We start from the raw sequence: 21,834 nt of genomic DNA, 5'->3' as shown, positions 1-21,834 counted from the left end.
TGGGCTTCTTCTTCTCTCTTTTCCCTTCTTTCTCTCGCGCTGTCTCTCGCGGTCTCTTTCTCTTCCTCTCTCTCACCCTCTCTCTCTCTCTTTTATTTTTGAATCCCTCTATCACTTTGCCTACGACTATCCGTGATCAACTATTACCCTTTACTCTCCTCCTCCCTCGTTATCTAACTGACTTGACTTCGCTACTCCCCCCCCCCTCCTCCTTTTGTCTCTTCTCTCTATTCATGTTATAGAGAATGCCATGTCCCGCCCCCAGGTCAGCATCGACCGTCTCACACCCCGACGTGTTAATGTCGAGCCCCGCGAATCAATGAACTGTAAATCCTGTCGGAAACGCAAGGTAAAATAAATCCCGACCTACACAAAATCCCCCGCTGACGACCTGCCTTTCGCCTTTTTTCTCTCGATTCAGATCAAATGCAACCGTCTGCGCCCGAGCTGTGAAGCCTGCAAGGTCTTCCAGTGCCCATGCATCTACGGTTCGTTGCTTTGCCTGTTCCTCTGTATCAATCTTGATGTTTTGTTTTGTTTTGTTTGGTTTGGTTTGGTTTATTTTCCCCTCGGCCCCGATCAGACCATCCGTGCACCCGCCGAGGTGTCTTTCTAAATTCTTGTTTCTCCCTCGTTCTCCACCTCAAGTACAACACTCACAATTTTTCCTTCCAGATGCTGTCCCCAAGAAACGCGGACCCAAGACGGATGTCTTGGAGGCTCTGTTGAAGCGTGTCGACGGGCTTGAGAAACGTCTGCAGGAGGATTCTCCAATTTCGCCCGTCTCGTCCGTCTCGCCCATCAAGTCGGTCGAGCAACAGCAGCAGCAGCAGCAGCAACAACAACAACAACAGCAACAGCAACAGCAACGACCGCAACCCCCGCCATTGTTACCCCCAGCCTCCGTGGCCTTTGCGCAGCCCCCACCGCCGCAGAGTTATGGACTCCCACCTCGGTTACCCGACGCCATGCTCGACACTTATTTTTCTCGTCTGCATGGTAAGCCTTACTGGATTCTAGACGAAGCCCAAACCCGACAGCGCCATCAATTGGGTCAATTGCCCGTTCATTTGTCTATGGCTATCTACGCCTTGACGTCACGGTATTTGCGGCCCTTCCCCCTCCATGCTGGAACTTTCGTACTAAATCGGTCTTGCAGCTATACCAATCCCAACCCGGTCCTCGGCAGTCAGGAATATGCGCGACAAGCTCGCCGGCTGGTGGACATCGATTACCCCTCGATTGACGGCACACAGACACTCTTGTTGCTCTCTCAAACCTTTTTCGCCCATGGCTGTGGGAAAACGGCCTATATGGTTCTCTGTGAGTCTATTCCGATTTTGGTCAAACGGCCGAGACTAATTTATTTGCCAGCAAATGCGGTCGCTATGGCCTTGGCCCTGGACTTGTATCGCGAGGTCTCCATCCCCACCCTGCCCGCCTCCGAACGTGAGATGCGCCGCCGCCTGTTCTGGACAGTCTACACCATGGACCGCTTCCTGACTTGCGGCTCCAAGCGGCCGTGCCTTATTGCAGATCACTCGATTGCACTGCGGCTCCCGGGCGCTGGCTCGGAGACTGGAGAAAGCTTCAATCCTGTCGGCCCTAACATTCACTATTCTCCCGACCGACGCAAGGGCCCTGGGGGCCCAACTTTACTGGTCGACATTACCCGTATACTAGGCGTCACTCATCGGTATTTGGCGGCGGGAGGTGTCAAAGGCGACTCCCATTTTCCGTGGCATGCATTGTCCAATTTGTCCAAGATCCGACAGGAGCTGGACCTATGGGCCGCCGGCACGCAGGATCTCTTTACCTCAATCGAAACGCTTTTCGGCCATCCAGAGAGTACACTATTACTACTGAGCAAGCTGATCTACCATCTAGTGCACTGCCTGCTTTACCGTCCCTTCCTTCCCATTGACTTGGTGGAACTGCGCGGCACCGGCCAGCATCAATCCTGGCAAATTGAGGCGACCACGCTCTGTTTCTCGCACGCCAATGCAATTGCCGAGCTAGTTGAATTGGCCCGACACGCTCCACGCATTGAATGGCCGTCACTCGTGGCGTACTGTGTCTGTACCGCCGGCACGGTGCATGTACACGGCGTGCACTACCACGGACGTGAAGGCGAGGTGTTCGCATCCAGCGCCGACTTCCTGAATCGTGAAATGCATCAGTTGGCCTGGCTGCGGCAGTATTGGGCCGGGGTGCAGCATCAACGGGAAATGCTACAGCGCATTGCAACCTGTCATGCTGACTTGGTACGCACAATGGCAGCCCGCCCGGTCCGGTTTGCGCCTGTCTTTCACCTCGAAGACTTTTTCGACCGGTACCCAGGCTTGGCTGTTGAGAGCGGACACGTGCGGTTGGTGGATGGAGATGAGCCGTAAGCCATTGACCCGAACCACTTGGCTGAAAGAAACAAATTTGCTAACCTGCTTTCACAGCCTCCCGCTCCTTGACCGACAAGACTTCCCTGGCGGACTCATCTATCCTGCTACGGCGACGCTCCCCTCCCAAGGACGGCCATCGATAAGCTTCCAGTCGTCGCAGGCGTCTCCACCGTGGGGCCCCGGGCCTGACTTGACTCTTCCGGAAACCAGTCTGGGATTTTCTCCTGGAGTTAGCAACTCTCCGGCAGCGTTCTTGTCCGAATCTTCCTTTACTGCTCCGACACCACCGGCCCAGCCACAATACGCAACGTTCCCATTCGAGGCCGCGCCTGGCACGGCATTAACACCAGACGCACCCTCTCAAGGCAGCTCTGGCACTGTCACTGGAGGCGGGGCCGGAACCAGCGACGGCGAGAAAGATCCATTCCTCAGTCTGTTGGAGCAATTAGCAGAGAATGAAAATTCTCAGGGCGGGCCCAGTGAACTGGACTTCTTCCTAGGCGAGGGATTGGACTCGGTCCCTGTGCCCGATGATCATTTGGTGGGCCCAAACAGCTTGCCCGAACCTGAATGAAAGCCGATGATGGTTCTGCAATTTCGCTCACCTCCTTATCTGATAACGGATCTGGATATCTTGCTGGACCTTACCAAATTACCGCAAACAGTTACCCGGGTCATGATATCATACCACGTGACTCCCAAAGGAGGAGGGGGGTGGTTCTGGGAGGGCATGTGATGATGCGGAGAATAACCTTCAACCCTCTCGCTTTTACTATCATGGTTTCATTGAGGAATCATGGATTTTCGCATCGATGCCCTCGCTACGGCCAACGATTGGGTCCAAGGCTCGCCGACGCGACCGTATACCGGCATCGTCAGCCTGTACATGGCCGATCAGCTCTCCGCTGAGACGGCTGCACGGGAAATCGTCAGCGTGATCAACGAGATGTATTATGGCGGAGACAGCGGGCTAGTCGGTATGCTAACCTGGACCTAATGATCATATCTTATTGATACCCTGGTAGAGGAGGGCCTTATCGATCTGTGGCGAACAATCGCGCACACTTCTAAGACGCTGGAGCGATCGATATGTATCCGACAGCCATATCGGACTGAACAAGAGCCATCGATTGACGGCGATTCACCGACAACGCCGACCGCTACGCAGCCCGCGACACAATCAGACCGGTCATACTACTCACCCACCCCAGCGCAACGTAAACTCCTCACCCTTCTCAAAGCCATCAGAACCTTTCCCCCGACCGACCCCATGCCCGGCACAATGGCCGGAACCAGCCATCAACACCACCCCTCCTTATCGCCCTACCTCGGTGCCACTGTCTTCTCCTCGTCGTCATCATACTATGGGTCATCCTTGAGTAGCAACCACAGTGATTGGGGTGGCATGCTCGCTGATGACGCGGAAACGCGAATCAAGTGTAAGAGAGGTGTTTGCTGGGCCGCTCTGCCATTTTTCCGTGAGGTCATTGCAGAGATATTCCAGGAGGATGCTCCGGGAGATTGGTTTCGTCGACCACCGCAATCGCGGCACAGCGCACCTGCCCCTGCACCTGCTAGTACGGAGTCACGGTCGATAACACCACTTTCTACTGCAAAGTGGCCTGAAGCACCGACAGGCGCGGAGCCCTCATCTCATTTCTATTCCGCTCACAATCCTATTCCTGATCAGCTCAAGGTCGCCCCGCCAAAAGTTGGCTTCGAGCATTCTGAAAGTGAGGCCTGGCTCAACCTCACCTCATTTCTGGCATTCATGAGCAAAGAATCCATCCTAGATACTCTTGACGACGTCGGCCTCGTCATGATGGGATCTGTGTTGGGCAGTGAGGGAATGGCTCTCTCTGCTCCTGCTTCTGGGATCGGCAGCCATTCCCACGGCCAGGGTGGTGATTATTCCCTTTATCCTCAGAGTCAACCTGAGAGCTTCACTGGCTGCATCGTCACCAAACCGTGTCTTGACCTTTACATCTCGGCCGCAGCCATCTGGGCCGTGATCACAGGCGATGATATCTGGAATCGCAGGGGTGAGGCCGCAGGAAACGAGTTTGTGGTGGGACTGTCATTGGACGATGATGACAGAGACGGTGACTCAACCATGCTAAGGAGGACTGCCTCCATGTCGCTGCGGAGTAACAGCACAACAGGCGCCACTTCGACCATGTCTGGTGGCCCGTCAGGCCTGGCACCCACCACTCCCGCAAGCAAAGAAGCCAGGGCTATCCGTAAAGCTAAGGCCGACGAGCGGACCCCGCGAGGAGACGGCAAGGATGCTATCTCCCGCCGGACGTGGGACGCGTGGATCGTCCGCCTTCGGGCGGCCACCTGTCATGAGGGTCTGACAGCGTCGACTAGGTCAATCGCTGCAGAGGCGGCGGACGTGATGTTGAGAGCTTGCACGTCGTTGGATACATAATGTCACGTAATACTAAAGGCTCACCGAGCGGGAGGGCACCCTACTCGTCACTCACATGGGTATAATGGAATAATCATACATATATGCTCCAGCAGAGCTCTTAATTCATCAGTGAATATCTCTGTTATCCGTGGGCAATTAACCAGATTTGGGTGATTCTATAGATCGGAGCACACTGCCACCGCGCTGCGTTCCTTTCAGAAGTCCAGAGCCAGACCAGACCAGCTGAGTAACCGAACTGGCCGACTGGACTGGATGTGCCATGTTGACGGTAGTCTCCAGACCACGAGATGAGGGGCTGCGTACTGTACCTAACTCCTTCCGAACCCGGAATCCAGAAGCCAAGATCAAGCCTGTCTGAACAAGCCATTTCAAAAGTGACTGCGTCCGACTTTCTGGCAAACTGCTCCAGCAATGTGTATCTTATTTCTTTGAAGAGAAACAACCAGTTTCCACTACCTGAGTTCTGAATAGAAGGGTATGTATGACATATAGCTCTATCTAGAATTGCCAAGTCACGTCGCAAGAATGCTGGAGGAGGGGCAGTGAATCGCCCATGCCACGTACAGTATATGAACGTATAAGTGACACTCCACAGTTCAATGCACACATAACGAATATAGATTAAGAAGATATAAGGGAACAGAGAAAAAAAACGGCGCAATGAACTCTTAGATAGCCTCGCGATGAACGACTCGAAAAGTGTTACAAAACTGGAAATATATGATCTGTATGTGTCTAGGAGAACTTGACCCCTTTACTTGGATCCCACGTCCCTGCTGCTCCGCCCGCCGCTCCGAAACGAATCCCCATTTCCGGCGTCCACATGCCCGGCGTCATTGGGGGTCGCGCGTTGGCCCGCGTCGGTTGCGGGGCGGTCATGGGTTCTGCGCGGGGCGGCGCTTGGGGTTGAGGTTGGGGTTGTTGCGGTGTCGTCGGGACTGCTGCGGGAATGGGGGCGGCTTGGGGTTGAGGCGGCGGAGCGGGTGCGTTGTATGTTGCTCGTGACTGTTGCTGCGCCGGTACAGGTGCTGCTGCTACTGGGTCGTATGCCTGATGTGGAGTCTGGCTATAGAGTTGGGTGGTTGGGACGGATGACGTATATGATGGATGCTGCTGCTGTTGACGAATGGGTGGGGAGATGTTCAGTGAGGCCATTGCGGCAGCACTGGAGATGTCACTATGAAGGAGGCGGTTAGCTCAATTGGTAAGGAGGACTGGTTCTTCGGGGGGGGGGGGGGGGGGGGGGGGGGGGGGGGGTAAGAGGCTGCTCACGCTTCGATCTGACTAGCTTCCATCCTCCGCTTGTGCACAAAGGCCTTGCAATCGTCGCGAAATCGTCCTACGATCTTGGCCAAGTCGTTGTAGAATTTGCGCCCGACTTCGATGTTGGATATGATCTCCTTGTACTTCAGGTATCCGTTCTCCAGTTCCTGCAGGGCACGTTCTCTTTCCTTTGTCGACGCATCGCCAGTATGTGCGCGTGAGAAGGCCCGGTTGGCCTCGCAGATGCGTGATGCGAGCTGGTCCTGCTCCTGCTGCTCCTCGTCTACCATCTGCAGGTCGGTGTCATACAGGCGGAGCTGCTCCTCGAAAAGGTCCTCAAACTGGCTCGCCTGAATGGGCTGCATGGGAAACTCGCGTTCCAAGCGTGCAGTTTCCTTGGTCAGTGCTCGGCCTGCTGGGTGATTAGTTCTGAGTTTTTGGCATTGTGTACACCGGTTTTACTCACTGATATCATCCGCCCGCGCCTTGTCCTTGAGAGCCTGCACCTGTCGCTTACGCCGGCTTTCCAGTCGATTAACCTCGCTCAAGCATCCACGCAATCGCGTCACCTCCCGCTCAACCTCGGGCGGAATCGCGGCCCTGCGACTGCTGGGAACGTACAGTTCGAGGTCCCGGTTTTTGCCGGTCAGCACGCGGAAGACCGCCTCCGAGGCTTTCAGCTTCTGTTCCACGAGGTTATCGCTACTTTGAGCTGACGTGAAGTACCCTTCAATCTCTCGGGACGTTGTGTAGAGCTTAGAAGCTGCTTCTTCGGACGACGCACGTGTCCACCGGTCAGTGCCATACCGGCGGCGTGATGCATCATCTTCTGCTTTCTCGGCCGCAAGAAGCTCTACTCCTTCGGTGTATACTGCTCTGTCGTTGCCCTTGACCTTGGCTGTATCCTCGAGAGACCTACGCAACCGGTAGAGACCATCCTGCTGGCGCATCTCCTCTGCGTGAGAGACCAAGGTCGGGGGTAGTCCCAACGGCTTTTCAAGTGCTTGTAGGGAACCTGGGAGATTGAGGGAAGAAAGCAGACTGAGTTTGTCAGTAGGCTGGTCCTTATGTAAGGGTTCGAGGCACTTACTCTCGCAATTTGTCCGTCATAGTCTCCAGTTCTCCGATGATCCTCTCGTTGACTAATCTATCTCTCCTATCAGAGTAGATGCTTGCCGCGATATGCACCGCGTATGGCACCAACTTCGTGAATAGCGGCTGGCCTAGGGGCCCGTTCTCCCCAAGCATCGAGACGGCATCTGTCACCTGCGACGGCGCTTTCGCGGCCACCATACACGCGCGATCGATCAGTTTCAGCTCCGACTTGGGCGGCACTGGATTCAAGTAGATGATATCATTATCCTTCTCCGCGCGCTTTAGATCCTCTGTGACGCGGCTCTTGAGGCCCTGCAGATCCCCCAACACCGTGCGGTTGATCCAACGGGACTCCTTGAGCGCCTCGTTCACACAGAGCTCACTGTCCTTCAGCCGCGCCACCTCCTCACCATACTTGCGTTTCTCCAGGCAATCCAACGACTGTCGGTACTGCGCCGCGGCCGCGAAGTGATGGTGCTTGGCAGTCATGTGGTGAATCCACTCCGGACTGATCGCATTCGACTTGACCGCATGGTCGCCCGCGTCGGCGTACAAATCCGAGACCTTGGCGGCCAGTCGAGCAATCGAGGCGTCCTTCAGCCCGTCCTTCACGGCCTTCTGCCAGAAACATTCCTGCGCTTGCGCGAGAAGAAGCTGCTCCAGGCTCTGAAGAGTCATCTCGTCCATGTCTTCCGGCGGAGATGTGCGAAGATCAGGTAGAATATCGCATCGGAGGTGCACCAGAACGCCCGCCGCTTGACAGAAGTAGTTGCATGCCTGTTTGAGTCCGTCCGCAGTAGTTCGGTTCACGGAGAATGCGAGCTGCGAGTACAAGGCTGCGAGATTGTATATGATGTTGGCGAGTTCGTAACGAAGGTTGTTTTGCGAGACTATGCAGTAGCCCAAAGGTATCAGCTTGAGGGGGGTTCTCTCTTGTCAGGGTGCTCCGAGCGGTCTGGTGTCTTCTAACGTACTTGGTCTCGAGGTGTTGAATCCAAAGGCCGGGTACCATGGGAATTCCACGCCAACCTGCGGCAGTTCGAGCAATTAGCACAGTCACTACTTCTTCTTCGGTTCCACAGATCTTTCATGCGGGGGTGCACTTCGATATCTGTCTCCAGAAAGGGCATGAGCGGACATGGCTTACATCGACTGGAAATTTGCCGCCAAGCCACTTCAGCTGCGCCGCGTAGGTGACCAGCCGGCTGGTTCCACTAACATGTGCCTCCTGGACATTGATTGCTTCGCTCCGCAGCCGGTCGATGATCAGGAGATCCTCGGCGAACATATCCGGACGCTGGTCATATTTCGAGGAGATATACTGCGTAATGGCATCGTTGAGGGAGACGGGGTGCGACCGCCGTAATGGGATCTGGAGGATATTACTGTATCCGAGTTAGCGGATTCCAGAGAAGGCTAAGAGGTTAAGAAGATTGAATTCACATACGATGCCATCGTGTCCTTCGATTGAGCGCACGCAGGCGAGTGAGAACGGTCGGCCGATGGCGGGGAAGTTTTGTTGACAGAAAAGCCCAATCCTGGACCCCGCCGGGGCAACGCATGACGTTTTGGTTCTGTGCCTGAGGCAGAGATACCCACCGTCAGGTACACTTTTACATCTACGTACTGAATTATGTCTACATTTATATACTATGAAAAGCACATAGACATCCAACATAATTCATTCTGTATTTGCGGCTTGGAGCTCATGCCATTATGTACTTGAAGAAGGATCATAACAAAAAGTCCGACCATATACGCCCAACAATACACCCACACACACACACACACACACACACATGTACTGTACGCATTCCACCCGGTCAGTGAGCCTTTCGTCATATACTAGTCCAGCTCGTTTATCCTCATTTTGATATACTCAAAGATACTAAGGAGGATCATATTATTGACCCCCGTCCGTATCAATATAATCGAAAGTCCCTTGTACATGCTCGATTTGGCTACGGCGGCCGTTGCCTCGCCCACCTCCTTTGTTTTTCCGAGCAGGACACTCTGTGCGCGAGTTTTCCGGGTGTCAAGTGGATAGGTCTAATCCAGTTAGCTGGGAAGCTGGGATCAAATTCTGGACAAAGCTTACACAGAACCAAGGGACGGTGCTGCAAATGGCACCCGCGATCATGGGCGCTCCGAACGGAGACTTGTCAGGACCCAGCTCCTTCGCTGCAAGTTGTTTGACAGTTTCATAGACGGTGAAATAGAGACCAGAGCCGAGCGTATCCCGCATAGCGTGAAGATGAAATCCCGTGTACAACCCGCGGATACCATACCGCTGAATGATCTGTTTGATGGCCTCTACGGTTCCCAGGCGTGGCTTTTTGCGAAGAGAAGGATCATTGACTGCGTCCGGGGCGGCCTGTGCACGGTTCGAAACCAAGACCGAGGTCTGAACCACATTTTTGGCGAGCTCAAAGGGGCCTATCGCACGTCAGCGGGCAGAATACTTGCCTATAATCCACAGCGCCAGAACATACAGGCTAGGGGGGAGGTTATAAGGCCAGCAACGAGGCCAGCAGCGGTGAAGGTGAACAGCGTCGACAAAGTGGGGCTACTGCCTGGCTGGTTATACATCGCCAGTGGCGATTCCCCGGTCATTCCCTCAATGAAATCGGAGATTCGATGTTTGGCCGCGTTGTACGTTGTAAAGTTAACCACTCGGACCGCCGTAACGCTTGCTAGAGGTGGCAGGGCTCCTGAGATTCGACATTTACATTAATGCTCTGTCGCGCAGAATCCAAGGGGCGATGTCGACCTACCAGCAACGTAACCGCGGGGTCCTTCGGTACGCCACAGGTAACGGACGCATTGGAAGACATTCTTGAAATTATGTCTGCATCGAATCCATCAGCAAGGAACCTCACCCATCTCGTCCCACGAGCGAATCGCACTCACGTCTGCATACGAGTTTTGACATTTTCCAATGGAGTCTACGCCAGCCGTTCGCACCTCCGGTCAGCTCATTCCATAGGTCCATCGCTTCTGCTCGGTATTGACCTACCACAGCGAGGGTGGCACAAACTGTCGAAGTCGCCGAGGCCACCTGGGTTTTGTACCTCTTGAGCAGTCTGTTTCGCTTGGTTTCGTCCATAAGCCAGGGACTTCGGTTCGACATGGCTAGGGGAGGAGATTTCGAAAGGGTCGGGGTAAAGGGTGCATGTTCAGCGCGTTTATCTAGAGTCATGCCTGAAGGTATCCCATCTGCGGCAGATGAACAGGCCTCTTTGGTTGTGTATGTTCAGTTGGAATGGCTGTTGTTATAGGCAGGTCGACAGGAACAAGCAGGCTGGGGAACCCTATGGAACGCAAAGCGGTCTCTCAACGTGCGAGCAGACCGTTCAGCGTCCCACAATTATCCATGAAGCAGATCCCGACAACCTCCTGAACAGTTTTCTTTCACGGCTGAAAGAAAGGAGGTATTCCCTCTCAAAGGGTGGGGTTGACGGCGGTCAGTGGAGGAGATCGCACCAGCACACAGCAGCTCTGGAGCTACTGAATTGCTACTGAATGTTTCCCGGGGTCGAATAGGCGACGTCCAGCTCGAGAGCGCACTGAGAGGTCGCGAATGCAAGATTGAAGTCCGGATTCAATTTTCTCTTTCCACCAACTGAAGCCTTGCACTGTTGTCCAGGAAGACCTATTGAGGATGTATAAGGGTGAGCCACTACTTTTCAAAGCACGCCAGTCCTCGCACCTTCTAGCTAGGAGGAATTAAATTCTCATCCGCGAGACGACAAGCTCCACGTACCTATGCGGAACAACTGCGACACAGTGTGGTGGCAGCCGAAGGCCAGAGTCGGGAAGACAATGGACTGTGCGGATGGCAGGGAAGAAGAATAAGGTCGAAGAAGAATGGAAGGAAGTTTACGGATTAGTAGTAGAGACTAAAAAGAGAGAGGGAGGGAGCGAGTCGACAATCATCACGACTAGACAAGACAGATGGGGTTACCAGAAAATCGCTCAACCAGTGGGTGAGCAGCAGTGGTACTTAGTTTGGGTTAGTTTCAGCAGGAGTTAACTTTAGTGAGCCTAGTCGGGTTTTAGTTTGACTTAAGTTGATGCAGAGAAAGCAGAGACAGCATAGACAGCATAGACAGCATACTGTGTAGACTACTCGGTCAGTCCTTCGAGAAATTTGGGCAGAGAGCATGGATTGATCATTAATTCATTATTGTGGACTGTAGAGGTGTGGGTGGGAAGCCACTCACTGGAGGATGACTACCTACCTAGTACGGAGTACCCAGTGGATCATTGAATCACTGGATCACTCAGTCACTGCAGTAGTGGCCGGCCACTTTGAACAGGCTTAGTCGGGTCCCCGTCCAGTGACGTCGTCGTGAGGCATCCAGTGCAACTTTGCAAAAGCGTCAAAATATACTAGGTAGACTAACCTACTCCCTAAAGGTTGTTTCTGCATCCGTTCAACGGAGAAACGGTTGAGAAGATGGGATTGCCCATCCAATTGACTGGTGTGCCTCTGTTTCCATCTGTTTGCTTAGCCAAACGATAGTAATCGAGTAGTAGCCTCTTGTGGGTCCGTTGATAGTTGATAGTCTACATTTTTCTCTGCGAAATGTTTAACCGAGCGGGAAGTGATTATCCCTCATTAGACAACCCCCCGCTATAAGCCCATTCAATACACATACTCAGGATGCAAAATATGACAGACTTTGAACACTGAGCGATGTGGCAAAGAAGGAAAGGGAGCTGCAGCGGACCAAACCAGTCCGGTCGGTGGTTGCGGTAGTTGCGGTGGTTGCACCCGCCGCCCGGACGGATCGTCTACGGCATCGAGGGCAATAAGAATAAATCGATCGATCAATCAATCAATCAGTCCATCAATGACTCTACCCCGCCCTGGCTGAACCACACTGCAAGCCACCAGTCGGGATCTGATGGTTGATGATTCTAGTCCTGTGGTCCTTGCCTGATACGGATGCAAAACATGCCAGTCGGTTGTTCTGCCGGAGTTTACTGCTACATGTGGATTACTCGTATATACTCGAGTAAGATATGTACAATAGTGTAAGAGTAAGTAGAGCGAGCGGTCTTCAGCCCACATTCAAAACATGTGGCAAGAACTGGGCAGGCAAGTCAAGTCCTCTCTGGGGTATGTGGTGTGCCACATCGAGGTGTTGAATAATATCCCCCACCTCCCACCTCCCCTCTTTTTGTCGCGACAAGCATAACTTACAAGCTTCACATGCAAGTTAACCACATAAACGATCACCACCATGCTTCCCTGATGACCCTTTCCCTCACTTCATGACTCGGCACTCTTTATCGAAAGCTTGGCCCAGATCGCCAGCAACGGGTTGATGGTAGACTGTGGGCCTTCGAACATGCGCGCGCAGATAAGATGATCGCTACTCAACCATGGAAGCTCTTGGTTGGGCCGTGGCACTGGTGTCGTAATTCATCTTGTGCTGGGTCGGTCAAAATACCAGCATCGAGGACTCCACGATCATCATTGGCTCTTTAGGCAAGACAAAGTCTTGGTGGTGATACCTCTGATCACTTCACTGTCTTGATTGAACGAATCATCTCTCCGAGACTTGGTTGGCATTGTCGATCCACGGAGAGGTGCACACACCCTTGGGATCATGGATCAGGATTCTGTAGCAATCAATTATTGAAAGCAACGCTATGGTCACTCGATTTGTGTCGATGCTAATTGGTGGGCGACTCCCGTGCTTCGTACCGCAATGCATCTCGAGGAAACAAGACAACGGGGAAGAGGAGCGTGGTCCACGGTCAGGCTACTCAATACCCAAAGTAGAAGTAGACAGGGAGTTGGCCCAGTGGGTTGACTGCGTATTTCATGGTAGCACCAGTCTTAGCAGCCAGGGTCTGTTTTCATCTTATATTATGCGAGATCCTCAATTCGGGGTTCCACAAGTACTGTACAGTTTATAGGTATATATATGCTCAATCTTTATGTTCTGGGCTCGTGCGTGATATGATCCATTCTCAGGTGTGACAGGATCCAAATACTGAATATTCATAAAGAACCAGAAATCTCGCCAATGTGTTCTGCGATACGAAAATAGGAGATTTCAATCATAAACTCAATCATTATTGTTTAATCCTCATGCAAGGTAAGGTAAGTGGGGAAGGGGGCTTGGGGGGCTTACCCTCGGGACCTCGGTCCCGTAGGCGGTTTCCCCGCAAAAAGGAGCGTTACTCCGCATCGGACCACTTGATGTTTGCACTACCACCATCAAAACACATAACTACGCCTGCCATACTACCTCCTGAATCTCGCGTCGCTCAAGTCAACCAACTTCCAGCAGAGTATCTCTTGACACATATGTTAGGTTCAATTCGCGCTGACTGAATCGGATCGCAAGCCCTAAAGAAAGAACTCCCCCCATTTCGTTCTCCGACCGATCAACATGGGCAAGAAGCCTTCAGGTCCCGCCTACGTTCTGGGAGTTGGCATGACCAAGTTCATAAAACCGCGTGGCAAGGTTGATTATCAAGAGCTGGGTTTTGAAGCTGGGGTCAAGGCTATGCTGGATGCCCACATCAACTATGACGAGGTCGAGCAAGGGGTTGCATGCTACGTGTACGGAGATAGTACCTGCGGGCAGCGCGTCTTTTATCAATTTGGACTCACGCAGGTTCCCATCTACAATGTCAATAACAACTGTTCCACAGGGTCTACAGGTTTGGCTATGGCCCGAACGCTGGTCTCTCACGGGGCCGCAGACTGCATCCTGGTTGTTGGCTTTGAGAAGATGAGTCCCGGTAGTCTCCAGTCGGTCTACAGCGATCGCGCAAACCCGACCGGCCTGTTTGGCAAAATGATGGCCGAGACTAGAGGAGTCACGAATGCCCCAGGTGCAGCACAGATGTTCGGCAACGCTGGTCGCGAGTATATGGAGAAGTAAGTGTGTGGTCTGGAACCGATCGCTGCTAAGTTGAAAGGAATGAACTAAATTGTCACATGCAGGTATGGTGCTGAAGCCAAAGACTTTGCCAACATCGCGCGGATTAACCACGAGCATTCTAAGCGCAATCCATACTCCCAATTTCAGGACGAATATACTCTTGACCAGATCCTTAAGTCGCCGATGATCCACGCACCTCTGACGAAGCTGCAGTGCTGTCCAACATCTGATGGCGCGGCCGCTGCTGTGGTCGTCTCTCAAGCCTTCCTTGAGGCGCGTCCCCACCTGAAAGACCAAGCAATCCTGATTGCGGGTCAGACGCTCGCCACTGATCACAGCTCCGTGTATGATCGCAGCTCTATTGACTTGATGGGATTCGGCATGGCTCGCAATGCGTGCCGAGCTGCAGCAGCTGAGGCGGGAGTGAACGTTAAGGATATCAAGGTGTGCGAGCTACACGACTGCTTTTCTGCCAACGAGATGATCACCATTGATGCACTAGAGCTGTGTGAGCCGGGAAAGGCGCACGAAATGGTGCGACAAGGCGACATCACATATGGTGGAAAGATGGTCATTAACCCTTCTGGAGGCCTTATCTCCAAGGGTCATCCATTGGGGGCAACGGGCTTGGCGCAATGTGCAGAGCTTGTTTGGCACCTGCGTGGCTGGGCCAACAATCGCTTAGGTGACGGCACAGATGTCGCCCTTCAGCACAACCTGGGGTTGGGAGGTGCCGTCGTGGTCACCGTATACAAGCGAGCAGATGGCAAGGCCGCAACACCAGTACCATCGGAGACAGTGGCAAAGATCACGGGGCTTGGATACAACCCGGCTGTCGAAGCCAAGGGCTTCACAGCAGAGCAAGCTCGATCAGTCCAGAGTCGGAAACATAGGGACAAGTGGGCGTTGGCCGACACGCAGGACCGGGTGCTGGCGCGGTTCTAACGCTTCTAGCTCGAAGGATGTGTATAGGGCAACTGTGGGCACTGGGGGTAGATTATAGCATTGTGGATATGTAGCACAGTACAAGCTGTAAAGCTAAGCCATTGGACTATTGGTATCGACTGATGCACTTTCTCAAGTTCCTCTCAAGTCTCAAGTTCATGCCATGCCCTTGTGTGTAACCGCGATCCTCTCGGCAGCACGTTGCGCCGCGCGCGCACGCGCGTAGCTGACATAAGCGGGTGCGGTCCACCGCGCTGCTTAAATTTTCGCGCATCTTCACAGTTCAACTATTTTCCTTCTTCTTTTATCATACCAGGTCTCCAACATACCCTTGCGGATAGATGCCCTTTGGCACGTTCTGTTTGCAAATTTTAGCTTCGAGACCAAGAGCGAACTTTTCGCATGCTCGTTCTAATCCCATCACGTGGCGCAGGGTTGGTCTAGCCATCTCATCACGCTGTAGTTGGGTTCGCTTTTGAGCACACATCCCTTGTTTGAAAAACCCGTTACATCGTTTCCATGCCTTCGCATATCCAACAACTCTTATCTCTTATAGAGTTGGATGTTGCAACAAGTCTTGCGTGGTATGAGAGCTTGAAACTAGCTCGGATCCTGGAAAAAGATGATTTTCCTCGATTCGCCTGTGTCAAGCCATGCTCTCTTGCTCAACCTTTCTTGTTTTTCGTTCTGTGCGCACTAACCTACAGGATATATCGACACGTAGCCTAGACTGCAAAAGGCACTTTCGAAGTCTCGTCCGTCATACTCTCCATGATATTCGAGGTCAAATTTGTGCCAAAATTGAACCCCCTGGACTCTCTTGTCCAATTTTCTTTCTCCCTCGTGTTGCGTCCGCTGTCAATCTGAAATGGGGCGGTACGTGTCAAAGCAGGGAGGTACATTCAAACCCGTAGAAGTGTTATAAGTGGTCCTGTTCCGTTGGCTCGCGCTGGCAGAAAGCAAGCTTGTAGAACAGTTCAACATTAAACCTGAAGTCTGCCAGCCATCCCTGACGGAGGGAAGAGAGGGTGCGGTGCGCGTTGCAACCATTAGTTATCAGGTATGCGCTACGGAGCGAGTCAGCAACCGGGCCATCCTTGTGGAACAAAACCATCCCTTAAGATTCGATCGAGGGAGGTGGTTATGTCGTGCAATTCCTAGGGCAATCATGGCCAGGATCAGTATCCCGCTTGGAATGTACAGTACGTACTCAATTGACTGATAATAAGCTTCACAGGGCGCGGTGCCTGGCTGAACCAAGGCGGCAGGAGGCTGCGGTGGCGTGGATCAATGGTAACTTACTGATGGTGTGCCCGCCCCTTGCATTCCTGCAATCAAGGTGCATAACCATGACTGGCTTGCCGCGAGGTGCTGGTGCATTGTCGCACGGGGAGGGAGGGGCGTCGAGTCTTGAGAGGGTGACAATAGAAACTCGGATCTTCAATTCCAATGCTTTGAGGAGGCGCGAGTGGCCGCACTCCCTATGATCGCCCTCCACTCCTAGTTGGAAGGCCCTGGCAAGATGCCAGTTATAAAGCTTGACTTCATCTCTCCTCCCTGTAGAAAACCAGGAAAGTGTTCGGATTCAGTTTTACAGTCGTCGTTCGGAGGTCTTTCTCTTTTTCTTCTTTCCTTTCCAATTCATTGTTTGTCAACCTTGGCTATAGATCGCCTCGTCTAGTACGCCTGTCCACTCTTTAACTTTCAAACCCCCAATATTTTTTTGATCTTAGCAAATCGCAATGGCCCGCTTCAGCCTCTCCGTCCTTGTGCTCTGCCTTTTCATGGCCTTGATGGCGTCCGCCATGCCTGTCAAGCGCGACGATGTCGCCAATGAAAACGACTACGCTATGCAGGGGATCGAGGTAAAGATCCAGCCCTAGATATGGCTTCGAAGGCGTATGCTAATATCTGACTCAAGTCTGCCGCCAAGATGATGGAGGAGATGATTGAGAAATACAAGGAAACCCAGGAGGCGAACGACAACTCCAACGATGCCTCTTCCGCAACCGCCGACAAGACTGAGAACCAGAACGCTCCGATGGAGGATGCGAACACGAGTCCTTCTTCCACTACTCCCACTGAGGCGACTCCTGCTGCCAGCGCTGCCGCCCAGTCTCCCAAGCCTAGCAAGACTCACATCGTGAACGACAACCCTTTTGCGAAATTACCCCTTGTCGGCGGTCTGCTGAGCGGCGGTGGTCTCCCCGGTCTGTGATGCCCCGAGGGTGCTCGCCCGGTGCCGGCATAGGCAACTGCCGGTAAACCCAAGTTTTGGTGTTAAAGTCTTTGTTGTTACGGTGCTATGTATGAGGCATGATGATTGTGAATTTTCCCACCTTAGTTTTTGGTTTGCTTGGTGGAGCTCGTTTAGTCGCGCGAGTTGGTATCCATAGAATACTCGATAGGATAGTTAATCCGCAAAAAGAAATAAGAATTCAGTGCTATGAGACGAAAATGTCGGCTATGCAGAAATACCCCGTGCGAGTCAATAGGCAAACATTCGCTTATGGGCGATTTCCGTGATTGCAACCCATGCATGGGCAACATGATAGCTCTGGGTATATAGTAGTGAAATGGTTCGCCATGCAGTAAAGCCACAGGATTGTTCAGGAACCTTGATTTTGATTTGCTCGCTGCTGCCCTTCATAGAGACCGGTATAGTATCCAGCATAATACCAGGCCATCATGAGATTCTTCAAGCCTTCATCTTGCACTATTCGCCGGCGTCAGTATCTTGCTACCAGCCCTGATTTGAGTACCACAAGAGCCTTACCTTGTGCTAGAGCAGCATGAGGCGGAGGCACTGCTCCTGCAGGAGTGAAGCCTTGGCCAGTGGGCGCAATTGTTGGATTTGCAGCTGCGGATGTCTGCCCTGTTGTCTGAAAGAAGTGAGCATATGCAGCCCAGAAGATGGAGTTTTAGACTTACCTTCGAGGTCTGAAGAGTAGGGGCCTGTTGAGAACCGACAGTGACTTTTGCTTCAGCAGGAGTTGCATCAACTACAGACGGCGGTTCGGCGTCATGATCCATGCTATCAACCGCTCCATCCGATTCTTGCGCCGGTAAGACATCCTGAGAGCCCGCTTCAGCCTCTGCCTCTCTCAGTACATCATCTACATTCTCTCCTCTTGCCTGGATGCTGTGATAGAGCTGTCGTGGTCGTCGTTAGCATTTGAATCACGTGCCCCCAACAGAGGAGCTCATACTTTGTATTCCTCGACAGCTTCATCCCAACTCTGGACCAGCGCAGAATCATCCCAGATCTCTTCTTGTGTCAGTGGCCGATTTGCATTCTTAGACTTTCCCATGGCATCGAATAAGAGGCAGCAAAGAGAGGGGACAAATGAGGATAAGATGGCTGACTCCCTCCAGATAGACTGACTGGAGTAGTCAGCGGCAGCCACGCCGAGTGAAATTCACTGATGGTCGGCCGGCCGGGCTCGAACTCACCGCTTGGCGGCGGAAAAATTGCGAGCAGAAAAAAAGTTTCCCGCACCTTTTCGCAAAGCCCGCCGATTGTAGCGCTTCAAACACCAGCCTACATTTCTACGCCAGATCACAACAGGATGGCTCCGGACAAGAAAGACAAGAAGCGCAAGGGTATGTAATTTTTCTCTTCCCTGCTTGTTGCGCTAATTGATCCCCTGCGACTGACCACTGACAGCTGCCAACGCCGTTGCCGCCGACTCGCCCGCAAAGAAGACCAAGAAGGTCGACGCCAAACCTGCTCAACCTCCTAAGGAAACTCCCAAGCCGGCTATCAAGAAGGCCAAGAAGACCGAGGCACCTGTCAAGGCCGAAACTTCGTCGAAACTGAAGGTCAACGGCGAGCCGGCTAGACAGGTCAAGCCCCGTAAGCGTGCCGCCGACTTCCTCAGTGACAACGAGGAGAGTGAGCCAGAGGCAAAGTCTACCGAGGTCAAGGCTAGCAAGGAGAAGCCCAGCACCAAGAAGTCAAAGAAGTCAGATGGGACCGCCGCCGCTGCCACGAAAGAAAAAGCTGCCAAAGCGAACACCAAACCCAAGAAGGTCGAGCCTGTTGTGGAAGAAGATTCTGAGGATGAGGATGATTCTGCCGCCTCGGATGTAAGCCAGCGTGAGGGTGAAGAGGATGACCGCACAAGTGCTCTGATCCGCGGCTTTGAGAGCAGCGGTGACGAGGCCGACTCCGACGACGAGGGCTTCGACCAGAGTAAACCCCTGCCCAAGATCCCCGACTTGAAGAAGGCGCAGCGCAAGGTGAGGAAGCAGCAAGAGAATGCCGGCCAGTCAGAGGGGCCCGGTACGATCTATGTTGGGTTAGTATTAAGTACTGCTACTTGTTGTCATCGCACGTCTAACCGCCTTATTCTCAGACGTATTCCCCACGGTTTCTACGAACACCAGATGCGTGACTACTTCAACCAATTCGGTACTGTCACCCGCCTGCGTCTTTCCCGTAACCGTACCACCGGTCGCTCTAAACATTACGCTTTCATCGAGTTCGATTCGGAATCCGATGCTAAGGTCGCTGCGGCTACCATGGACAACTACCTCCTGTACAAACACCTCCTGAAATGTAAATTTGTCCCACAGGAGCGTCTGCACCCTGAGATCTGGAAGGGCGCCAACAGACGGTTCAAGCGAACCCCGTGGAACAAGATCGAGAAGAGGCGACTTGAGCAGGGCAAGACGAGAGAGCAGTGGTCGGATCGCATTGAAAAGGAGCAGCAAAAACGGGCGGCCAAGGCAGAGCAGCTGAAGAGCATTCTGGGATATGATCTGGAGCTTCCTCAACTGAAGAGCGTGGACGAAGTTCCTGTGCAAGAGCGCAAGGCTATCGAGGCCGACGAGCCAACAGCCGAGGAACCTGCCAAGACTATTGAGGCTCCTAAAACCGAGGAGGTCGAAGCAGTGAAGGCCGTTGAAGATACCCCTAAGAAGACCAACAAGAAGGAGAAGAAGGCAGCTCAGTCCCCTGCTGTGCAAGAGACCGCCAAGCCATCAACGAAGAAGACTGAAGCCGCAGCCTCACCCGCCACTAAGAAGGCTAAGAAGACCGGCAAGAAGGTCAAGGCCAAGGCTACCGCTTGATTCTTTCATTCTATCTAAAATGTCATTGTTGTGTTGTTCATCGCATAAAATATCGCTCGGAGTTGATTGATTTTAATTGTACATGGTTATTGTATTATTCGCTAGGCATGAATAAAGGAATATCCGTATAAGTTTGTTCCACCTCCATGCAAGTCACAGGTGCCTTTCTCAGCATGCAATATGAAGTCAGGAGTATTCCGAGGGTCTCAAGCCAGCAGTTTGAAACCGATCTTGTGATTCGCAGTTTCACCTCCGACCAGTTGGCCGCCTGAGGCCAACTGGTCCCACCACAGTCACATGATCTACACTAGGCTGTAACCAGCCTAGCCGGGCCCACTGACTACCTCGCATAAATTTGCAGCTACGGTATTTCTACCATTTGATTTTCTTTTGTCTCTTTCTTTCTTCCAACTCCTCGCTCAAAGAATCGCATTCGAAGCTCACACACAGAGAAATCCCCTCGGGGAATTCTCTTCAACCAGCTTTTGGGAAAGTCCCCGGACACCCTGACTGTTTAAATCGTCCCTTGTGGGCCCAGTCAGGCAATGCGGAAACGCGCCGCCATAGAAGCAATTCGATAGCGGCTTATTGCCCTGTTCCCTCCCAGTGCTCGCATTCGTATCCGACGTCGGAAGAGGTCCTACCCTCTCTCGGTGGAAACAATGGCGGTACGGGCTTGTGCTGGAGAGGGGTTTTGATCTGGGTTGCCTTTCGTCGTGTTTGGATAGTCATGCGATTGCTCACGACCGAACCCTTTTGGGGATTGGTGGTGGGTAACTCAATGGGGCTCATTTTTGAGGCGAGGAGTTCATCTATGCTTTTTTTCATTTTCTCTCCAACGAGTCTGTAGCTTATGGAAAGCGGTGATTACGCAGGATCACAGATGCTCTGTCGAAGGAGTCGGACTCTGCACTTTTTTTTCTGTTCGTGTGATGATATACCAATCATAGAGTCAAGCCCTGAGATTCCGTACTACGGTATAGGAGTTTTTGACGATAAACGATTGTTTTCATATCTGATGAGCATTTGATATCATTGTCGCGTCACCTAGTTCATTTGAGACTTTACTTTCTTACAATAATCACATAATATCATGAAGATACACTCACTCGAATCCGAGTTCAATATTCGCCAAATGAGAGAAATAATGAGAGCCATTATCATCACCGTCATTCCATTTTATACAATTGTCCTTTTTGCTCATCCAGTAGTCTCGCTTAAAACAACCCCTTTCTCCCCCGTCGTCTTCGTGTCCTTCATTGCCCTTTCTTCTCCTCGGCACTAGCACCAGCAGGAACAGGCTCCGCCGCTCCGTTATCCGTTTGCAACAGCAATGCCGTAACAATCTCAGCCAGAGTGGTGATCGCCGTAGCACAAACATTACTCCAAACCTGGATGCTCACGGACCCGAAAGGCGCGCGGGGGAACGACAGAATCCAGGCCACGTAATACGGGACCCAACCCTCCGGCAGCATGAAGACGGGCGTTTTCGAGTACCAGAATTGCAGGAAGAACTTGAGGCCACTTGTACCGACCCAGCGGACGGCTTTCACGCCCCAATCGAAAGATGATTTCTGCGACGCGAGCTCCTTATCTGAATTGTTTGGTAAAGACATAAAATGTGTCAGCTTAAGGGCTTCAAAAATAGCTTGCGTGGGTGCGTGGGTGCGTGCATCACTCCCCTCCATGGCTCTGCTACGACACTGCAGCAGAAGAA

At 52.6% G+C, this 21,834-nt stretch overlaps 8 protein-coding genes across 8 annotated transcripts; 4 read left to right on the top strand and 4 right to left on the bottom strand.

The window, feature by feature from the left end:
* Positions 1-119: 119 nt before the first annotated feature.
* On the top strand, positions 120-3,081 carry BO95DRAFT_94708 (transcription factor domain-containing protein). Its single transcript, XM_025592347.1, has 6 exons — positions 120-349; positions 422-488; positions 676-1,102; positions 1,160-1,323; positions 1,375-2,389; positions 2,451-3,081. Exons 1-6 carry the CDS (start codon positions 251-253, stop codon positions 2,968-2,970), a joined length of 2,292 nt encoding a protein of 763 aa, XP_025443308.1. The 5' UTR covers positions 120-250; the 3' UTR covers positions 2,971-3,081.
* Positions 3,082-4,889, top strand: BO95DRAFT_94709 (uncharacterized protein). Its single transcript, XM_025592348.1, has 2 exons — positions 3,082-3,373; positions 3,422-4,889. The coding sequence occupies exons 1-2, from the start codon at positions 3,193-3,195 to the stop codon at positions 4,825-4,827; spliced, it is 1,587 nt and encodes a 528-aa protein (XP_025443307.1). The 5' UTR covers positions 3,082-3,192; the 3' UTR covers positions 4,828-4,889.
* Positions 4,890-5,322: 433 nt separating this feature from the next.
* BO95DRAFT_441693 (putative pH signal transduction protein PalA) lies at positions 5,323-8,682 on the bottom strand. Its single transcript, XM_025586236.1, has 7 exons — positions 8,636-8,682; positions 8,336-8,573; positions 8,163-8,217; positions 7,184-8,078; positions 6,560-7,134; positions 6,103-6,505; positions 5,323-6,007 (listed from the first exon to the last, which is right to left on the bottom strand). The coding sequence occupies exons 1-7, from the start codon at positions 8,641-8,643 to the stop codon at positions 5,566-5,568; spliced, it is 2,616 nt and encodes an 871-aa protein (XP_025443306.1). The 5' UTR covers positions 8,644-8,682; the 3' UTR covers positions 5,323-5,565.
* A 351-nt stretch (positions 8,683-9,033) lies between these two features.
* BO95DRAFT_360325 (putative mitochondrial carrier protein) lies at positions 9,034-10,387 on the bottom strand (the record flags this gene model as incomplete). Its single annotated transcript, XM_025582477.1, has 6 exons — positions 9,034-9,237; positions 9,287-9,624; positions 9,681-9,899; positions 9,963-10,036; positions 10,099-10,133; positions 10,205-10,387. The coding sequence occupies 6 exons, from the start codon at positions 10,385-10,387 to the stop codon at positions 9,034-9,036; spliced, it is 1,053 nt and encodes a 350-aa protein (XP_025443305.1).
* Positions 10,388-13,421: 3,034 nt separating this feature from the next.
* BO95DRAFT_411172 (putative sterol carrier protein) lies at positions 13,422-15,158 on the top strand. Its single transcript, XM_025584205.1, has 2 exons — positions 13,422-14,092; positions 14,159-15,158. The coding sequence occupies exons 1-2, from the start codon at positions 13,599-13,601 to the stop codon at positions 15,039-15,041; spliced, it is 1,377 nt and encodes a 458-aa protein (XP_025443304.1). The 5' UTR covers positions 13,422-13,598; the 3' UTR covers positions 15,042-15,158.
* A 2,492-nt stretch (positions 15,159-17,650) lies between these two features.
* BO95DRAFT_452249 (uncharacterized protein) lies at positions 17,651-18,352 on the bottom strand (the record flags this gene model as incomplete). The annotated part of the gene is made up of 4 exons (XM_025588135.1): positions 17,651-17,757; positions 17,818-17,923; positions 17,973-18,194; positions 18,251-18,352. 4 exons carry the CDS (start codon positions 18,350-18,352, stop codon positions 17,651-17,653), a joined length of 537 nt encoding a protein of 178 aa, XP_025443303.1.
* Positions 18,353-18,555: 203 nt separating this feature from the next.
* BO95DRAFT_411166 (RNA-binding protein) lies at positions 18,556-20,156 on the top strand. Its single transcript, XM_025584204.1, has 3 exons — positions 18,556-18,644; positions 18,709-19,342; positions 19,400-20,156. The coding sequence occupies exons 1-3, from the start codon at positions 18,611-18,613 to the stop codon at positions 20,115-20,117; spliced, it is 1,386 nt and encodes a 461-aa protein (XP_025443302.1). The 5' UTR covers positions 18,556-18,610; the 3' UTR covers positions 20,118-20,156.
* A 1,001-nt stretch (positions 20,157-21,157) lies between these two features.
* BO95DRAFT_441684 (guided entry of tail-anchored proteins factor 1) lies at positions 21,158-21,834 on the bottom strand. The gene has a single exon (XM_025586235.1). It carries the CDS (start codon positions 21,803-21,805, stop codon positions 21,374-21,376), a length of 432 nt encoding a protein of 143 aa, XP_025443301.1. The 5' UTR covers positions 21,806-21,834; the 3' UTR covers positions 21,158-21,373.

The sequence above is a fragment of the Aspergillus brunneoviolaceus genome (assembly GCF_003184695.1).
Source record: "Aspergillus brunneoviolaceus CBS 621.78 unplaced genomic scaffold BO95scaffold_25, whole genome shotgun sequence".
NCBI classification, from domain to species: Eukaryota; Fungi; Ascomycota; class Eurotiomycetes; order Eurotiales; family Aspergillaceae; genus Aspergillus; species Aspergillus brunneoviolaceus.
Note: the sequence above shows the minus strand (reverse complement) of the source record. Positions and strands in the feature narration are given on the sequence as shown.